The sequence below is a fragment of the Glycine max genome, chromosome 5, assembly GCF_000004515.6.
Source record: "Glycine max cultivar Williams 82 chromosome 5, Glycine_max_v4.0, whole genome shotgun sequence".
In the NCBI taxonomy this organism is placed as follows: domain Eukaryota; kingdom Viridiplantae; phylum Streptophyta; class Magnoliopsida; order Fabales; family Fabaceae; genus Glycine; species Glycine max.
Window position 1 is genome coordinate 31718423 of NC_038241.2, and position 20564 is coordinate 31738986.

Here is a 20564-nt window from a genome sequence, read left to right on the forward strand (position 1 = left end):
TTTTATTTGAACAATATTTATACAAGTTCATGACTATTAAGAAAAGGTTGACACACTAACACCAAATTCATTTAAGATATCAACAATATTATGTAGTTACTAATTATCTAAGTTAGTTATCATTATCGTATAATTAGAGTACAACTCTAACTCAATACAATTAATTTTGTTCTAATTAACAATCATCTACAAATCTAGGCTTACAATTGAGTTTTCAGCTTGTTAATTAAATTAACACATTTAATAGCCTAAGAAATAAATTATCATATAAATGATTCACAACCAAAAAAATTGTTTCTAATATTAGGTAGCCACGAGCAAAGGAACACAGTAAAAAGGCGTCCAATGAAAATTAAATATTATAGTGAAGGCTCAAACTTAACCAGATTCATTAAAAGCATCTTTAATATGAGATCCAGAAATCTTAAGAAATAAGTTTGGAAAATGAAAAATTGAATTTGACTCAAAAATAGCATTCATGTTGACAGTGTGGGTGTTTGGACAAGTATCAAAAGCCTTTAGATCAACTGCATGGTCAGGGTACATGTGCCACCTTTTCATATCCTGTACCATATCCAAGGATCGATGTGGCTATTGGGTTAATTGATAAATAAAAATGTCTGAGTGGTTTAATATGTAACATATTTTAACTTCTATTTAGATAATTGGTGAAATTTTGAAACTCTTCGTGGTCATGTATAAAAAAGAAACACAGTGATGCCATGTGAAGAGCCAACTATTTCCAAAGCTTAAATCGTTCTGGTAAAAATACAAAAATGATTTTATGTGTAGTACATCTATAATATGAGTTTTGTTATGGATGAAGCCTAGCTAGGACCTAACCTAAATCCAGACCTTACTGATGGGTTGGCCTATTTGCCTAGTCATGATGACGAATCCATACCTGTTATGGTAATTTCATTATCCTTCTCTTCATGAATTTGGGTTTGAGCCTTAATTTTTAATAGTATTATTTTATTCAGTGACTTTAAATAAAATTTGTGATTTGAATTGGAGTAGTCACAAATTTTTTGTTTGAATCAAGATTATCAAAAGTTGCATTCCCAGACGATGTAAGTTACCAAACACTAGAGAACAAATGTTGACCCTTTCTCCTATATTTATTTATTGAATTCTTTTTTTTCCCAATACTGAAGGTTCACTCGTTTGCTGGCCTTCACAATAGAGGTGGCGATTTCAACCAATAGAAAAACGTATAACTTATACTTGATTGATTGACAGTGTAAGAATCCTTACATGCATGAAAATTAAATTTCAATAACCATATCTATGTGTGCTAATTTAGGAAGATATGAATATGAAGAGGAGATATGATTGTTGTAGTGCTTTTAGAAGGTCAAACAATTTGCTTAAAAATCCAAGAAATATGGCACTAAAAGTTTAGATTTATTCTGTTATTCCTTTTTTTCCCATTGAGCTTTCTAATTTTTATTTAAAAAACAAATTGTTGTTTTGTCAGATGGACATTATGACCTGTGACTGATTGGAATATGTACTATATCTTGCAGTGTGTTGGAAAATACAAAAGAATACATATGCAGGGCCATGGTCATTGTTGTTGATCATCTTGGGAACGTCTCGGCTAATATTAATGATCTTATTTCTCAAACAAATGCATTTTTTGAGGCTGAGTCTAGAATTCGGTGCCTCAAACAAGTTAGTATTATTATTACTTTGGACTTGCTCAAAATATGCATAATGTTATCTTAATCATTATGAATTTTCATAAAATAGAGGATAATAGTATTATCAAACCATGAATCTGTAACATTAACAACTTTTATTTCTATCCAATGCAGAGATTCTAAAATTGAAGATATCTCAAAATTAGATGATAAACACATACTAGAAAAGCATGAGGATTTTCCACTCTTTGTGTACACCCAAAAGCCACGCACATGGAGATAAGAATTTGAAGACAACCAACTTTACTACATTGAAGGAGCATAATTTGACCATGGGTACTACAACATATATTGTGTTTTTCTAATAGCAACAATATAATATTTTGTTCTTCTACAATACTTTCTTTGAGTTGCATCTCTAGCTAACATGATTTTCTTTTCATTAGCTGTATTGGTAAATTCACCATTGCCAGATTGTGGTGTATGCAATGTGTTTATTTAATTTTTGCCAGGTTGTGGTGTATTGGTATGAATTTGTAATATATATAGGTGACTCTGAAAACAAATCGCCTATTTAAAAAAAAATTCTTTCTATGATAGTTTTGTTGAAAACTATTTTAAAACGTAAGACAAACTCGTCTTAGAATGTGTCACATTCTAAAACAGGTTGAGAATTATCATCGTAGATGCATCAACATTCTACGACATCCATTATAATAACGATTTAACAACCCGCGTCATTTGTGGTTCATAACCCACATAAAATCACTATTATGCACTAGTGGAAATATCCTTTTACATGCATCCAACCCTAGTGAACATGACTAATCTCTGAAATTTTTGCTTATTCTTAGCAGCACCATGTGAAAGTTAGGTAATTCTGTTAGGTTAGTTAAGATGATTAGTTGTAACTAACTAAAGCTTTCTTCATGTATAGATTTATACTACAACTATTACGTAAATAAACACACTTTTGGGATGCATTCTTGATCTTCCAATATTGAGCCTTGTGCCATTTCTGCGTAAACAAAATACCTGCATTATGTTTTTGATATCTTCTTCTTTCATGCAGTTTCACACTATCTTCAACATGGTATCAGAGCTCTTCTAACGAGGAGCTCTGCTGCGCACTCACTAACTCTTTTCTTCCTCCAAACGCTTCCATCATGAACGAAGCAACATTCAACAATATCGAGAGTTACTTGTACCTTCATCCAAGCGAAAACCCATCCACTGCACTCATCTCCCCGGTACTGGATTCTACCAACTACCATTCATGGAGTCGTTCCATGATTACTGCACTAAGCGCCAAAAACAAGATAGAGTTTGTAGACGGAAGTGCGCCGGAACCACTGAAAACAGACAGGACGTACGGAGCTTGGCGCCGGTGCAACAATATGGTGGTATCTTGGATAGTTCACTCCGTTGCTACTTCCATAAGGCAAAGCATACTCTGGATGGACAAATCTGAAGACATTTGGAGGGATCTGAAGTCGAGATATTCGCAAGGAGACCTCTTGAGAATCTTTGATCTCCAGCAAGAAGCATCAACGTTAAGGCAAGGAGCTCTCTCGGTGACGAAATACTTCACTTGGCTGCGCGTGATTTGGGATGAAATTGAAAACTTCAGACCCAACCCAGTCTGTACCTGTAACATCAGGTGTTCTTGCTCCGCCTTTGCCATTATTGCACAGAGAAAGCTTGAAGACCGAGCTATGCAATTCTTGCGTGGCTTGAATGAACAGTACATCAACATTCGGTCTCATGTGCTGCTCATGGATCCTATACCAGCTATATCGAAAATCTTCTCGTATGTGGTGCAACAAGAACGACAACTGCTAGGTAATTCCTCTCCTAACCTCAACTTTGAACCTAAAGACGTTTCCATTAATGCTACAAAAACCATCTGCGATCATTGTGGACGTATCGGTCACACCAAAAATGTCTGTTACAAGAAGCATGGTATGCCTCTTAACCACGAAGCAAGAAACAAAAGCATGGGTGGAAGAAAAACATGTACTCACTGTGGTAAGATAGGCCACACCATTGATGTGTGCTACCGAAAGCATGGATATCCGCCAGGGTATAAACCCTACAATGGAAGACCCACTGTGAATAACGTGACGATGATGGATAGCAAACCCTTGGAAGATCAAAATCAGCACCATGAGTCCCAGGACCTCGTGCGATTCTCGCTGGAGCAGTATAAAGCCCTTCTCACTTTAATCCAGCAGTCATCAGGCGGAAACACGACATTGGAGCAAACAAAACAGGTTGCCTCGATTTCGTCTTGCGCCATTGATAAACCTTCCAGCCCAGGTATGTTTCAACCTTTCACAAGCTCCTGGATACTAGATTCAGGAGCAACAGACCATGTAACTTGCTCCCTGAATAACCTTCATTCGTATGAACGCATCAACCCAGTCACAGTAATGCTCCCTAATGGTAATCATGTTCATGCTACTCACTCAGGCACCGTGCACCTCTCAAGAACCATAACCCTATTCAATGTTTTATACATACCCACGTTTACTTTCAATCTCATTTCTATTTCTAAGCTAGTATCTTCCACTAATTGTGCATTAATTTTCTCTTCCACCTCATGCATGCTACAGGATGCAAGCAATCGTATGAAGATTGGTATAGTTGAATAGAGACATGGCCTCTATCACCTCATACCAGAGCAGACAGATAAAGCCATTTGCTCGACCATTATTCACCCTAAATGCAATATTATCCCTATAGATCTTTGGCATTTTCGAATGGGCCATCTCTCAACAGAAAGACTACAATGTATGAAATCTTATTACCCCATTCTGCGAAATGATAGAAACTTTGTATGTAATACGTGTCATTACGCGAAACACAAGAAACTTCCCTTTTCCTCTAGCATTTCACATGCATCTCATGTTTTTGATTTACTTCACATGGATATATGGGGTCCTTGCTCAAAGCCATTTATGCACGGTCACAAGTATTTCTTAACCATTGTCGATGATCATTCGAGATTCACATGGGTACATCTTATGCACACTAAGGCTGAAACCCGACACATCATCGTGAGCTTCATTGCTTCTATTGAAACACAATATAATAGAAAAATCAAAATGATAAGTGACAATGGGCCTGAGTTTCTCATGCCCAGCTTCTATGCATCAAAAGGAATCATGCATCAAACCACATGTGTAGAAACGCCTGAACAAAATGGTATTGCAGAACGCAAACACCAGCATTTGCTCAATGTAACACGTGCACTCTTATTTCAGGCTAACCTACCACCTAACTTCTGGTGTTATGCACTGTTACACGCTACATATTTAGTAAATTGCATACCTACTCCCTTCTTACATAACATATCTCCATATGAAAAGATTCATGGACATTTACCAGAGATATCACACCTTCGCATTTTCGGTTGCTTATGTTATGCTAGCATGCTTAAAGCAAACCGCAAGAAACTGGACCCTAGGGCACACTCATGCATCTTCATTGGTTTCAAATCAAATACAAAAGGATATCTGGTCTATAACTTGCATTCGCATAGCATCATCACATCACGAAATGTTGTCTGTTATGAAGATCATTTTCCGCAAATCCCTGAAACACAACACTCACACTTAGAATCCAGTACACCTCTCCCGGGATCCTTTTACAGTAGCCAATATGACCCAACTATAGAAACCACACAACCACAGCCCACGATACCAGAACCCACAGATCACACTTCCTTACAACCCACTTCAACGAATAAACCTGCTTCCTCACAACGAACCAAACACGAACCCAGACGATCAACACGAACCAAACACGCACCAACCTACTTACAAGATTACCACCATGATCTCTCTTCACACAATACTGATGCTTCAACGAGTTCTCGCTATCCTCTAAGCTCGGTCCTTTCTTACTCACGACTGTCACCCACACACAAACACTTTGTCATGTCAATCTCATCCACAGTAGAGCCTTCCTCTTATGCCGAAGCTTCTTAGCATGACTGCTGGATTAAGGCGATGAAAGCTGAACTACAAGCTCTGCAATCCAATGACACCTGGAGACTTACTCCTCTTCCTCCTCATAAGACCGCAATTGGGTGCAGATGGATATATAAGATCAAACATCGAGCAGATGGTTCCATAGAAAGGTACAAGGCACGTCTAGTAGCGAAAGGCTACACTCAAATGGAGGGGCTCGATTATCTTGATACATTCTCTCCAGTAGCAAAGCTAACCACGGTTCGTCTCCTCCTTGCCCTGGCTGCCCTTAACCAGTGGCATCTAAGGCAATTGGATGTTAATAACGCCTTCCTTCATGGCGAGTTAGATGAAGAAGTTTATATGCAAGTCCCACCTGGATTATCGGTCCCGAACTCGCAAATGGTATGTCGATTGCAGCATTCACTCTATGGACTCAAACAAGCGAGCCGTCAATGGTTCACGAAGTTATTGGGTCTTCTAACATCTCACGGTTTTAAGCAGTCCCACTCAGATCATTCCCTTTTTCTATGTTTCACTGGCTCCATTACCACAATACTCCTAGTATATGTGGACGATATTATTTTAACTGGAAACAGCGACTCTGAAATACAAGATGTAATCATGCTTCTTGATCAGACATTCAAGATCAAAGACCTCGGGAATTTGAAATACTTCCTTGGTCTAGAAATCGCACGTTCTTCTTCAGGCATCCATTTGTGTCAAAGGAAGTATGCTTTGGACATACTATCCGATTCGGGAATGCTTGGTTGTCGACCAAATGCAACTCCAATGGATTACTCCACCAAGCTGCAAGCTGCAACAGGTACTCCATTATCAGCAGAAGCTTCTTCTTCCTACCGAAGGCTCGTCGGCAGACTCATCTACCTCACCAATACTCGTCCTGACATCACGTACGCCGTGCAACAGCTTAGCCAGTATATGTCCAGCCCCACAAGTGCTCATCTTCAAGCTGCTTATCGGGTACTTTGGTACCTCAAGGGAACGCCAGGCTCAGGCATCTTCCTTTCCGCCACCGGAACTCCTCAGCTCCGAGCTTTTAGTGACTCAGATTGGGCAGGATGTCAAGATTCCAGGAAATCCACCACCGGTTTCATGGTCTACTTAGGTTCATCCCTCATTTCATGGCAATCTAAAAAGCAGTCGACAGTTTCGCGCAGCTCTTCGGAGGCTGAATATCGAGCCTTAGCTTCAACCACCTGTGAACTACAGTGGTGGACTTATCTTCTTCAAGACTTCCGACTCAAATTCACTAAACCAGCTACCATCTATTGCGATAATCAATCAACAATCCAGATTTCCATTAATCCCGTCTTCCATGAACGCACAAAGCACATCGAGATAGACTGCCATATAGTTCGTCAGAAAGTCACCATGGGCCTCCTTAAACTACTCCCAGTCTCGTCTTCCTTGCAGCTCGCGGATATCTTCACAAAAGCTTTGCCTCCCACTATTTTTCAAAACCTTTGTAACAAGCTGGGAATGATGAATATCCATTCCAACTTGAGGGGGGGATCTTAGCAGCACCATGTGAAAGTTAGGTAATTCTGTTAGGTTAGTTAAGATGATTAGTTGTAACTAACTAAAGCTTTCTTCATGTACAGATATATACTACAGCTATTACGTAAATAAACACACTTTTGGGATGCATTCTTGATCTTCCAATATTGAGCCTTGTGCCATTTCTGCGTAAACAAAATACCTGCATTATGTTTTCGATATCTTCTTCTTTCATGCACACTATCTTCAACACTTATCATTTGTAAATTTCATATAAACTTTAACTATAGAATATCATTTTTCTAAATACTAAAAATATATCGTATGTCGTACTACTGTCTCAGGAAAGAATTACTTTTTTATTTGATTAATCATTTTCGAACTTGAATGAGATAAGACTATTAATGATTCCAATTTTTTTTAAATATATAACAATTGCATTCTTAAGAGTTAATTTGATATTACTGGTGAAGTTTAAACAAAAACAGTATTTGCTAATTGATTTTTTTGGTACATTATATATATATATATATATATATATATATATATATATATATATATATATATATATATATATACTCTTTCATATATACAATTTTTTTTTCTAGAATATATAGACAGATCTATTTTGTTTAAAGTTAGAGACTAAAATTTAATTAAAGAACTGATCTATACAAAACTATAGATTAAATATCAATTATATATTACATTCATTTTAAATTGGCTGAAGCTTTAGCATTAAAAAAACTTATATTAATCGGTTTTTTTAGTTTTAATGAAATACATAATTTCTATTCTAATTTTATCTCTTAAGAAATACTAGTGTCTTGCTTAGCACCGGTGAAGAGTAAAAAATAATAAATTTGTATTAGAAATCGTACGGGAATGTATTAAAAAATTATAAAATAATATAATTTTTTTATTTCAATATTTTTTTCACTTTGCCAATATTTTGACACCGACTAATATTTGTTTAAATATTATTTCTTTATAATACTTAACATATTCATAAAAATTGAAAAAAATAAAGTAAAACTACTCTTTGATAAATATTATTATTTTAATTTTTAAACTTATTTTACATTTCAAATCAATTAAAATAAAATGTTACTATGATTTTTATGATAATATTATAAAAATTAATAAATTTATCATATATTATAATAATATATGATTGGATGATAATATTATCTTGTTATCGTATCTTTTTATGTTTTAAATTTTTATTTTTTTTCAAAATATTTGATGTTTTAGAATTTTAAATTTTAATCAATATATTTTTTAAATATATTCTTATTTAATATTTAATACTAATTTAAATTAAAATATTAAATAAATTTATTTTAGTTTAAATATAATATTTTTTAATTTCATTAAATATTTCTTAATTTATTAATTTATGTAAGATAATCTAAAATATAAACAAAAATATGAGAAAAAATAGTATAAGATTATTTGTATTATTATCCGCGCATAAGTAAAAACTCTATAATAGAAAGAATATATATAGAAAAAGCACATGATTGGCTATACTAGCAAGGCAAAGCAAAATGTGACGCTGTGACGGTGTTAGTAAAAGTGGACCTAAATAAAGCCAAAAGAAAGGGAACAATAATAAAAGTAGTATGAATATGATTATTAAATTATTATGAAATAAAAATATAAAGAAAGAAAGCGCAAAGACCATAAGAAATGGAGAATTAAATAATTAATGAGAGAGAGAGAGAGAGAGAGCCAGCTGCTAAGCAGATTCGTTTTCAGTTCCTAGCAGCTACCCGTCCGTACAACGCAACACGCCAATGGACTGGAGGCGCAGGACCAAGAACAAGAAGCACCACCCTCCTCCTCCGCCGCAGCCGCAACCGCAACCGCAACCGCGCTTGGAGCGTCTTAACGCCAAAAAAGGCATCAATTACCAACCACCACCTTCTCCTCCTTCACCATCTTCTTCTTCTGCTTCCGTTTCTTCTTCTTCTCTCTTGGATCACCAAACCAGCTTCCGCCTCTTCGGCTTCGACGGCGAGTTCGACCGCATCTTCCAGACGCTGGGCCTCTCCGGCCCAGAAGACTTCTCCATCCCCACCGCAGATTGGGAGGCCCGCAAGGCCCGCTTATCAGGGCCCACCACTCCTCCTCCTCCTCCTCCTCCTCCTCACGCGCTTCCCACTTCCCTTCAAGATGACGCCGTTTCGCTTCCCGTTGCGGTTTCTTCTTCCTCCCCCTGGTCTTCCGGGGAGCACAACGTGGGTACTAGGGGCAGTGTCGGTAGATTGAATTTGAGACACGGCGAAAGGAGCGTGCTTTTCACCGATTCCAGTTCCTTCACCACTTCCCACGACGATGACAGTGATGTTGGTTGCGAGAGGGAGAGGGAGAGGGAGAGGGCTTGTTTGGCTCCTAATTCTGCACCCGCTGATGAGTTGGTTATTCCGTTTAACTCCTCCGGCGAGTGGTTCAGACAGACCTTCACCTCGTGGCAGAAAGGTGACGTCTTGGGAAATGGGTCCTTCGGAACTGTCTATGAAGGCTTCACTGAGTGAGTTTTTTTATTTTCTATCCTTTTTTGTACTTTGCTTTTTGATTGGTTTGTTGTTTATTTAATGACTTAGTAGGTAAAACGGTTTTACTAAAACCCTTGCTTCTGAAATCTGACTTGGTTTGTAGTTATTAGGGTAGTTAACTAATTGTACGTGTTGTTTTGGACTAAGTTGCTGCTTCAAACAAGGAAACCCTGATTACCTTATTTTTGTTAGGGTTACCGACTAACATGATTTAAATAGTATAATCTTGTTCGGATTTCATTCAATTTCCACTGAATGCGTGCTAGTCAGAAAATATTATCTTATAATTGCTATTGTCTGCCCCTGCCCCCTTCCATGAATGTTTTTAAGGATGGTTGTGCTTAATTGCTTATAAGAGCTGTTTATTGTGTAGACTTATTCTGAGGCATGTACTTAGGTTGACTGCTTCAGTTAGTGCTCTATACGAAAATGGATTTGGAGAGTTTCTCCTTAGTAGAGAATTCGTGTCTTACAAGAAATGTTATGTGTCTAATACATTGATCTGCAAGTTTACCTTGTTTTTACAGGGGTAAGCTTGCAGATCGTTGGGAGCTCCATGTTTTTTAGCTTTATAGTTTACCTTGTTTTTACAGGGTTGACATGCATTTTCTTTTCTTGCAGTGATGGATTCTTTTTTGCGGTAAAGGAGGTGTCTTTGCTGGATGAAGGTAGCCAGGGAAAGCAGAGTTTTTTCCAACTTCAGCAGGTCAGTGGACCTTGGCTTCTCATTAAATCTTATGATTTATCGATTAGTTCTTATATGACAGTATTCTTATATATGATGTCTGTGCCCCTCCTTTCAGGAAATATCTCTTTTGAGTAAGTTTGAGCATAAAAACATAGTTCGATATTATGGCTCAGACAAGGTATGCTGTTATCTAGGGAACAGGTCTCTTTTATTCTGTCAGAATATGATACTCTATTTAGAATAATTGGATTTCCAGGACCTAGGCAATCGAAATAAGCATTTTGCAAATTTGAAAGCATTTACATGGCTGAAAAGCACTTCGTTCATTAAGCATCTTGGAATTTATGGCAATTCTAACAATATTTTTACTTACTAAATACTAATATCTATGTGGGAGAAGGAAATGATATGTCTTTATGTTACAAAAAAGAGGGATGAGATACCATGTGGCTATTGGAGGGAGATAAGTTGTTCATACTTTGGATTGTTTTGATGATAAAATTAATAAATACTGTTCTTTTGGAATCTAACATTTAATGCAGCAAACAGAAAATTTTCGTTTACCAATCTGTTCAAAAAATGATGTCTTGTGTTGATAAAAAATCATTGGAGGGTCAGTTAATGTCGGTATGTCACTAAACTTTTGAAGACAAAATTGGTGTTCTAAATTTTTTTTTTGAGGACTAAATTAGGGTTTACTCAATTATTTTTTGTTTGGTTACATTATTTAACAGAAGTTGTGTTTCCTATGTTTCTATTGCTTTCTCTTTGTTATTTATATTTGTATTTTTTTTTATATTTTTCAGGACAAAAGTAAACTATATATCTTCCTTGAGCTTATGTCAAAAGGGTCCTTAGCAAGTCTCTATCAAAAGTACCGTTTAAATGATTCACAAGTTTCTGCATACACAAGGCAGATTTTAAGTGGCTTGAAGTATCTTCATGATCATAATGTGGTCCACAGGTAATGTGGACAAATTCCCTATCGTGATACTGAGCAATGACTGTGCCTATAATAACAATAATCTCATTTGAGTGAGTTCCATGAGGAAGTTAGGTGGTTTGGTTAATGAAGTTAAAGTGATTTGTTGTAAAGGGTCAATATATTTTTGTTTAATTCTTAATGTTATGGGGGATATATTCTAGAATGTTCTGGATACGAAATGGGTTCTTCACAACTTCCAGTCTCTGTGTTTGTGTGTCTAGGCATTTAACTAGAATTTTATACCAGCTTGAAACAGGATGACTATAGATATCTTTCAAAGTGTATGACTATGACATTTAGAAATCCAGCCTCTATAGTTTCTTTGGAGCTTATTAAGTAGAGTGTCTTTCATGATCCAGTTTTCAAAGTATACTGGGTTGTGGAGCTTATTATCAAAGTTTTACATGCACTGGAAATGTAGAAAAGTTAAAATATGCTGATTTCCGTTAGAAATAACCTTGAATTTTGTTAAATGAGAAATTTAAGAACTTAACCTTATTGTCAACCTAATCTAAGAATTTGAAATTTTAGAAAATGAAATAGGTATCTGTAAGAAGTAACTTATGAACTTGGTCATATCCATATAAATGATTCGGTAACTTCAAAACCTGATTTCATGTAAGTTTTTATTGAATCCTACCAATGATGCAACTCAAATATGCAATTATGAATTGGAGAAATAAAAGAATATTTTGCTACTGAAGTCCTGGAAGTTTCTTTTACAAGTTAGCATTCTAGCCATGTGTTACCAATAGTTATAGTATTTCTGTTCTTATATTAGAGGATATGTTATAGCTCTATTTGCACATATATTTATATTGAGAAAATTTTTGAGAAACCAGATACTGAGTATGATTCTCCGCTCGGGAAGATGAGTTTTGCTTTAACAGATTTTATTCGGATTGTGAAAAATGCTTGACTTTCAATCATTGCAAAAGATGAAAGTTGGATGCAGTGCTTGGAAATTAACTTCTTAAATATCTTGAATTTGCATTGATTTGCTACATTCTGAGCGTTTCAATTCAATTATTCAATTTTAAAGGGATATCAAGTGTGCTAATATACTGGTTGATGTAAGTGGGCAAGTCAAGCTTGCAGATTTTGGGTTGGCAAAGGTAGCCTTTAACATCACTGAATTTATCTTTTGAGCTTCTTATCATACACAATCCTAATACTGGCTGCTTATTGTTTATATTTTTGTGTCTTTTACCTTCTCAGGCAACGAAATTTAATGATGTTAAATCAAGCAAAGGCTCTCCATACTGGATGGCCCCTGAGGTTTGTCCCTGCTCTTGTATCATTTGCTTGGAGTAATTCCTGCAAAGGAATGAAATCATATGGCTGTCTAATTTAGTTTTAGTCTGTAGTACATATTCCAAATGTTGCTGTAAGAACATAAAGAATAACCATCCATAAATTAGTTTACTGCAGTATATGCTTCCATTGATTTCTTGTGATGGAGTGCAGATTCAGAATCTTGAAACTTTAGTTTTTCCACCCACTTGTGATTTATGAGAGTTGTTTTAGTAAACTGGCAAATGAATTTTTATACTTGTGAGCTTTTTATTGTGACTGGTTTAACTTTGAATTGTTGGTTTATAGGTTGTTAACTTAAAGAACCAAGGTGGTTATGGGCTAGCAGCTGATATATGGAGCTTAGGGTGTACCGTTTTGGAGATGTTGACAAGGCAGCCTCCTTATTCTGATTTGGAAGGAGTATGTATTATGTCACCCTTCTTATATAAAATTTTCTTAATCTTAAGTTTGTTACTTTCTTATTTTTCCTTGATTAATTTATTGGAGACTGGATTTTATTTTATACCCTGTTTTTTTTTTTTTTTTTTCACTCCTTTGAATCATAAATATTCAAGATTTTAGTTTAGTTGGTTACTCTTCTCTTTGAAATTGGATAACCGGGGATAATGTTAAATGTCTTTTCTGTCACAACAGATGCAAGCATTATTTCGAATTGGCAGGGGTGAACCTCCACCTATTCCTGAATATTTATCTAAGGAAGCCCGAGATTTCATTCTTGAATGCTTACAAGTTAACCCAAACGATCGTCCAACTGCAGCTCAGCTATTTGGTCATCCATTTCTAAGGAGAACATTTCTATCTCCCTTAAGTTTTGCTTCTCCACACAGGAATATCTATCGGCTATAACTTGTAAGAGTTCTAAATCACCTCTTAGAATTGGCACTGAGAACTTCCAAGTTTATCCTCTATTTTTCTGAAGTTTATCCATACACATCTTGGGTTTACTGGTGGAATGCCCAGGACAAGTTTAATGGGTTTGCAGATATCTGCCGGAGTTGGACCTTATTTCAATGACTTCATCTTGTCCTGCCATCCCACCACGTTGATCCCATGCGGAAGGTTGGTTCATTGAAAGGGGAGAATGCATTATCAAGTGTTTCACAAAGATAAACTTTCACCTTTATGCTAAATGAGAGAGCAGTGCCTTTTTTGGATCCCAGTGTGGATCTAAGTATGACTGGATTGAGGGAATGGAAAATTAGGAAGGAGAAGGACCTTTTCATTTCCAACTGGTTGCTCTTTAAGGCAGAAGCATCCACCAGGAGATTGCCATGGTGAACAGTTGTCAGTCATCTGGCACAAAGTTGTCGGGCCACGTTGCTTGTACTCATTTGATCCTATCAAGAGCTCATGTTCTTGCTTAAAAAATTGTAAATCAGGAGCTCATGCTCATGTTCTGTCGATCCTATCAGCAGGCTGCTGATACCTGGTCTCAGCTGTGACCCGCCCAACAGGTAAATACTCAGGAAAGGGGCGCGGGTGCAAGCAATGTGCTATCAGAGCAACAAAGCAAGTACAAGTTTTGGATTTTTTTTTATTCCCCTTAGCACAATTAACCAGGATATAATTGTAATACTTTTTTTTTCTTTTTCAAGGAATTACCATTTGTATTTATTTTTCATTTTCTGTAAAATGATGGCACTTGTATAATTTCTTTATTACATGAAAATTGTTGATTTATTGATAAAAAGTAAACAGTCTATTAAGTTCACCAGGACTCATTTGCTGTAAGTAGGTGAAGCTGCAGTGTGGCGATTTATTATTTATACATGTATTTCAATCTTTCAGCCCTTAATAACTTGCTACTATTTAGTATTTACCACTATCAAGTCTCAATCAGTCATTAAGAAGCCAAAGACTTAAAGGAAAAATCAAGATCTTGCATTAGTTTGGTGGTGTTCCTAGTGGGAACCATGGTAGTTTCCAACACAATAGTTGCTATTGGTTGTGTTGACTTGCTCGTCATTGGTAGGAAAGGCCAAAACAAGCCGGTGCGACAATTTGACAAATTTGTGAAATTCAGATTCAGATTTTGTAACATTTTTGGTCACGATCAAGGACTACAATATATTTAATGGATAATACTAGCGTAGAAACCATTTCAACAATTAGAAATTATAATATATTGATGGAAGTAGCATATTGTTTTTTCAATCATAATTATTTAATTACTTCTCTTTTAATTCTTTTTCTCCTTTTATTTATTAATTTGTCACTCTTCATGATTATACAACTTAATATATTTATTATCTTGTCACTCTTCATGTGAAGAGGCGTATATATCAAAAGGGTGTAGAGAAGAAGAGAATGAATCCTGTGAAATTTCACATGATCGTATAGTAAAAATTTGTTATTTCTTTTTTCACAGAAATTAAAATTAGAATTTACGTACATTTAAGCAGAGGGATAAGTTCGATTTTTTCATATGATAGTAGTCATGTCAAAATTCAACATGGGATTATCCATTTTCCATGGTGACAAGCATAAAAAAACTCTTTCCAGAGTCAAGGGATAAATTCAGCGTATACGGGTTGGTGAAGTTCAACATGTAACGCCATAATGACAACACTGCTGACTGCTGAAGTTCCGTGAGGTGCTCTTCCATTTTTAAGAGATAATTGATCAAACTTTCCAATTAAAGCTACTGAATTTAGAATTTAGACGTCAAAGAATATCCGGTACTATTTTACTACTCATTTTCCAGTTACTAGTAATTTTTATGGTGAGTTTGATTTAAAGGAGAAAAATAAAAAGTAAAAAGAAATAAAAGATTTTTTTTAAAATTAAAGTAGAGTTTAAAAAATATATATCCCACAAAATAAAATACTATTATTCAACCTAAGATGGAAAAATAAAATAAAAATTTCTTTATATAACATCCAACAATTTGGCGTCCATGTTTTCTTATTTATAAACTTAATTTTGATATTTTTCAATTTGGTCTCATCAAATTAAGAGTACCAAATTAACAGTTTAACATCTACACACATTAGTAAATAAAAAAAAACATCTACACATTGACTTTTATGACAATTATATTTAATAATAGAATGTTATCCGAATACATGAAAGGCTAGGCCAACCTAATAAACTTTACAGACTATAATATTCTTCTTATTAAATTTTTTTATCTCTATGAATGAATATATTTATACTAACATTTTTATTTACAATGTTTATATTTTAATTTTTCCATAAAAAAGAAAAGATCAGTCCAGAGGAGGAGTTTAAAAATGGTACGATGGAATATACTTGGTTTGTGGGAATGTGAGAGAGCACGTGAAGGCGCAATTTGTGGCACGTCACCACGTTCAGAAGAGCGTGCTACGCACTTGCTAAAGAAGCGCGTGTTGGAGCGCATGCGTCAAATGTGAAGAAGCAAAGGAGGGAGGGATTGTGCGTTTGTGCGTAGCGTAGAAATGACTCCATCTTTGCGATTCTCAACTTTCTCTCTCTAAAAACCATCAGAGCATGAGAGAGAAACTTCCCTGCCCTTCCATTTCCCTCTCGATTCCTTCGCCTTTGCTTTCGATCCTTTGCTAGAAGAGAACCTTATTCCTTTCTCTCTCTCTCTCTCCCTTCAAATTCCCTTCCTTTTCTTCCATTTTCACTCTCTCCCTAACCGCCCGGTACGAACTCACCACATTGTTTTCCTCCACTCCTTCTTTCGTTTCAATTTTCTCTTCCTTTTCATCATTTTAGGTTAATTGTCTTTTTTCCTCTTTCGATTTGTGTATGCTACGTCTTAACATTCTTAATTTTTGCTAACCTAATCTAGTTTTTATTTTTAAATTTTTTTAACTGTCAATTGAAGAACGGATAGGAAGGATACCCTAATTGACTGTGCTTTCCAAGCAGATAGGCATTTTTTGTTTTGTCCCCATATATATATATATATATATATATATATATATATATATATATATATATATATATATATATATATATATATATATATATATATATATATATATTTGGTGGTTTGATTGGATCTAACATATGGATGAGTAAAGTTTAGCGACATGTGCTTGTTATCTTAGCTCCATGTTCTGGTTAATATTATTATTATATTAATTTTGCTTTGTTAGTTGTCTTTGCTTGCTGTTGTTGCCTCTCTCACCACGTTGCTTCCTTCTGACCATACTTGTATAAAATCTCATACTTTCTTTTCTTTCTTGCTGTTCAATTATTTGTTGCCAGATGCACTTTGGTTTTGCAAACTAATTCGTTGGCTAAATTACTCCAATCGTGAACTGGTGAGTTTTCCCTTATCCTCTTTGTGGTTAGATGCATAAGCATAACATGCTTTTGTTGCCACAGTGGGGCTATTTCCAGCAATTGCCTTTCTGTTTTGTTTTATATGTGATTCATTTGCTTTTTGAGTGCTTTGTTCATTGTGGCATGTACTCATTCTTCATCTTCAGTATGTTAACTAGTTAGGTTCGGCATGTACTCATTGCTTTTTGAGTGCTTTGTTCATTGTTTCTGTAAGTTCAACTATGGGCTTTATTATTTTTTTCATAAAGTTTGCCTCATTATTGAGTTGGTTTAATTTACTAGTTTCTTCCTTTTGCTCTCATTTAGAATCTGTACGTTTCCCATTTATGAGATTATTAGATTTTCTGAAGTCAATTCTTTAGTAAGAGAAATTTGGATTTAATGAATTTCGTACTATGATGATGTCACCTGATTGTTAGAGCTGATTATATGGTCATATGCTAACGTACTAGTAGCACAAGACTGCAAGTCATATTTTAGACAGCCAAAATTTGCTAGGGTTATTGACAATGCTGTTCTTTGGGTTGTTATCCAAACAGAATAAATAATGTTGGTAATCATGGTAACATGGGCCATGCATGAACCTCTTTGAACTGTCTTCAAAGTCTGATAATACTGCCAAAAAAGGAAAATTAAATATGGTTTACTATGATATTGCATGATTGCATCTTTGATTTAGATATAATTTAAAATGCATTTTCCTGGCTTCTTCTAAGCAGATGCCTCATCAGCTATTTCTTTATTCTTTCTCCTATATAATGTGCTCTTGTCCAAAATAAATAATAGATTGTCTTAGATCTAGAACAGATAGCTACAATTGTACTGTTAAATTATAGGTCATGATGTATTTTGCCATGATCAAAGGAAACTGTTTTCATGTAATTTGCTGTCAAGAATTGAGGTCTTTCATGCTGGTTTATGAGTAAATTGATCTACGGTTACCACCTTTTCAGCATTAATTGTGGGAAGGTACTTTGGAAAGTTTTAACCTTAGTATTGGAAAGCATCATTTCATTAGGTTCTACTTGACCAGACAACTTGTGTTCATCTCTAGATGTTCTACATTCCTCTGCTGCCATAATTTTTTGAGCTGGTCATCCATTTTATAGTTTTTAATGTTTGCCTAGTGAAGATGCCCATGCAATGCTATGAATAAAAGTCTGTATCCAAAAGGACAAGATTGTTTTCATTTCTTTCTTTCTTTCTAGTTTCTATATTGGGAAAGGTTGTTAAGATCGCTATCTTCCTTGTAGGATTGCATGATCTTGCACTTGTGTGGGAGCTTCAATCCCAATTATATGCACCAACTTGGTTTGGTGAGATTGCTGTAGGATTGATGGTCAAGCTTGTTAAATTACTTACACAGTTTTTGTGATCTGGATGAGTCACCATTTAAGTGGTGGAACAACTCATTTTCTGTAGAAGAAAAATCTGTGTCCACTGCTAAAATTAAAGAATCTCGAACTTGTTTTTGACTGTTTTCCCCATCTCTGTTCCATTTTTATCTGATATTCTGACTTAGCAATTGTTATCCCATTCCCCTTCCATCTGAGTTTCTGTCTCTCTGCATTGGTTGTGCTGCAACTGAATATTTAAACATTGGGTTTTAGGGAGTGTGATGTGAGTTTTAATGTGCTGAGCAAAAAAAAAAATGTGAGTTTTAATGTTCTATATGTAAATTTTAGAACACCTTGTCTATTTTTAGCCATCTATTAATGCTAGAACATTTTAAATAGGATATATCTAGACAGACAATCATATAATAAGTACCTATAATATACCAATCATATCTTGATTGCATAATAATTTTTAAATCCAGTGATCATTTTCTGTCAGTTTACATAAAAAATATATGAATGCATTTCATTTAGATTCCTTGATAACATTTTGAGAGTTTAAATTCCAGGTTCTGTTGGAATATCGGAAATGGCAAAAGGTAGCAGGGGAAGACACAGGATTGCTTCTCGTCAATTCAGAGTGACTCCATACCCACTGGCTTCTTGCAAAAGGGACATTTGTGAGGACCTCTGCCAAAACAAATGTTCTAAGGCTTTGGAAAAGAAAGAGTGGGAAGATGTTACATGTTCTGTGTGCATGGAATATCCACACAATGCTGTTCTTCTTCTTTGTTCTTCTCATGACAAGGGTTGCCGTCCCTATATGTGTGGAACTAGCTTTCGTCATTCCAACTGTCTTGATCAGTACAAGAAAGCTTATACCAAGGCAATTTCACCTAATAGGCAACCTATGCAAGGCACTCCAGGTCTGCTACAAGATTCAAACATGCATCTTGAGAAGAGTGAATCCACAGAGCTTGCATGTCCTCTATGCAGGGGTCAGGTGAAAGGTTGGACCGTTGTGGAACCTGTTCGGGACTATCTGAATGCAAAGAAAAGAGGCTGCATGCAGGATGACTGCTCATTTGTTGGGAACTATAAGGAGTTGAAGAAGCATGTGCGGGCAGAGCATCCCTCAGCACGCCCACGGATGGTGGATCCTGCCGATGAACAGAAATGGAGATGGCTCGAGTGGGAGCGTGAAAGAGAAGATGTTATCAGCACAGTAACATCAGCAATGCCTGGGGCAGTAGTTTTTGGAGATTATGTTATAGAAGGTCATCATAATGACTTTGATACAGATGAAGAGGAGGGTGCAGGTAATGCAGAAAGAAATGGAAGATTTCAGATGGGTTTAGAGGCAATGAATTTCTTCCTCCTGTTGCATGCGGTTCGGCAAGGGAATGAGCTTAACAACCTTGGTAGACGGCTGAGGCCTGAGCTGACCCACAACAGGGTTGCAGGTCAGAATGCAGCTGCCGTGCTGGATATCTCAGATGAAGACAATGATAATGATGGCAGGTACAATGAAGATAATAATGGCAGGTACAATGAAGATACTGATGGCGGTGTATCTTTGGTTAGCCGTCTCCACCGCCATGGTGGTGGCAGAGTTTTATTGGGTCGTTCTGGTAGGAGGCGGAGATGTAGAGAAGCACGTGCAAGGATTGGAGATAGTTGAAGATCGTGCATGAAACAGGAGGTTGGCAAAGGACAAGTTTCGTAGGCATATCAGATTAGAAAATTCTGCACCATGTAGTGGTGGCTTAATAACATTTGAAGGGCTTTCTCCCCCAAAACAGGAAAATCAAAAGATGGGCATTTTTATTTTTTTAAAATCTTGTAATTTCGTTTACATGTACATCCCTACCTTCCTCCTATTGCTTTTGCACATTCCAATGTGAATTCACTTGTGTAAACATTTGATTTTTATGAAATCTTTGACAAGAAGTTGATTGTCATGTGACTGTCCCAGGATCAAGTGGCCTTTTATTTAGGGTGTTTGGATTGACGGTGGGAAAATTGATTTTACTGAATTGATTATTATTGAATTTATTTTGGTAGAAGTATAAGTTATTTTTATTTGCTTCAATTCTATCATAATTGATTCAATTGATTCTACATGATTTTGAAAACAATTCAAACATGTAAAATTGAGTAAAAATCAAAGTTAATCCAACTCAGTATGGTCTATCATTATTTTAGAGGTTATTCTAACACACTTAAGCTGTCTAGTGACTGGCAAACCAAGCCCAAT

At 35.8% G+C, this 20564-nt stretch overlaps 2 protein-coding genes across 4 annotated transcripts; both read left to right on the forward strand.

Annotated features, from left to right (window-relative positions):
• Window positions 1–8767: 8767 nt before the first annotated feature.
• On the forward strand, window positions 8768–14403 carry LOC100820552 (mitogen-activated protein kinase kinase kinase 1). 2 transcript variants are annotated; one of them, XM_006579958.4, is made up of 9 exons: window positions 8768–9677; window positions 10324–10408; window positions 10506–10568; window positions 11197–11354; window positions 12418–12490; window positions 12594–12653; window positions 12978–13091; window positions 13326–13541; window positions 13653–14403. In XM_006579958.4, the coding sequence occupies exons 1-8, from the start codon at window positions 8941–8943 to the stop codon at window positions 13536–13538; spliced, it is 1503 nt and encodes a 500-aa protein (XP_006580021.1). In that variant the 5' UTR covers window positions 8768–8940; the 3' UTR covers window positions 13539–13541; window positions 13653–14403. The 2 variants fall into 2 exon arrangements, with proteins under 2 accessions (XP_006580021.1, XP_003524767.1); XM_003524719.5 differs by having other exon boundaries at window positions 13326–14403.
• Window positions 14404–15956: 1553 nt separating this feature from the next.
• On the forward strand, window positions 15957–20268 carry LOC100775650 (uncharacterized). Of its 2 annotated transcripts, none has more exons than XM_006579959.4 (3): window positions 15957–16321; window positions 16893–16948; window positions 18877–20268. In XM_006579959.4, the coding sequence occupies exon 3, from the start codon at window positions 18897–18899 to the stop codon at window positions 19986–19988; it is 1092 nt and encodes a 363-aa protein (XP_006580022.1). In that variant the 5' UTR covers window positions 15957–16321; window positions 16893–16948; window positions 18877–18896; the 3' UTR covers window positions 19989–20268. The 2 variants fall into 2 exon arrangements, with proteins under 2 accessions (XP_006580022.1, XP_006580023.1); XM_006579960.4 differs by having other exon boundaries at window positions 16080–16394.
• The last annotated feature ends 296 nt before the right edge of the window (window positions 20269–20564 follow it).

Bases quoted from the DNA above. Each gene is read 5' to 3' on its own strand.
- LOC100775650 (XM_006579959.4), top strand. From the start codon at position 18,897: ATGGCAAAAGGTAGCAGGGGAAGACACAGGATTGCTTCTCGTCAATTC.
- LOC100820552 (XM_003524719.5), top strand. From the start codon at position 8,941: ATGGACTGGAGGCGCAGGACCAAGAACAAGAAGCACCACCCTCCTCCT. The intron at 10,569-11,196 runs GTATGCTGTTAT...TATATTTTTCAG, and splicing joins GATATTATGGCTCAGACAAG to GACAAAAGTAAACTATATAT. The intron at 11,355-12,417 runs GTAATGTGGACA...TCAATTTTAAAG, and splicing joins GATCATAATGTGGTCCACAG to GGATATCAAGTGTGCTAATA.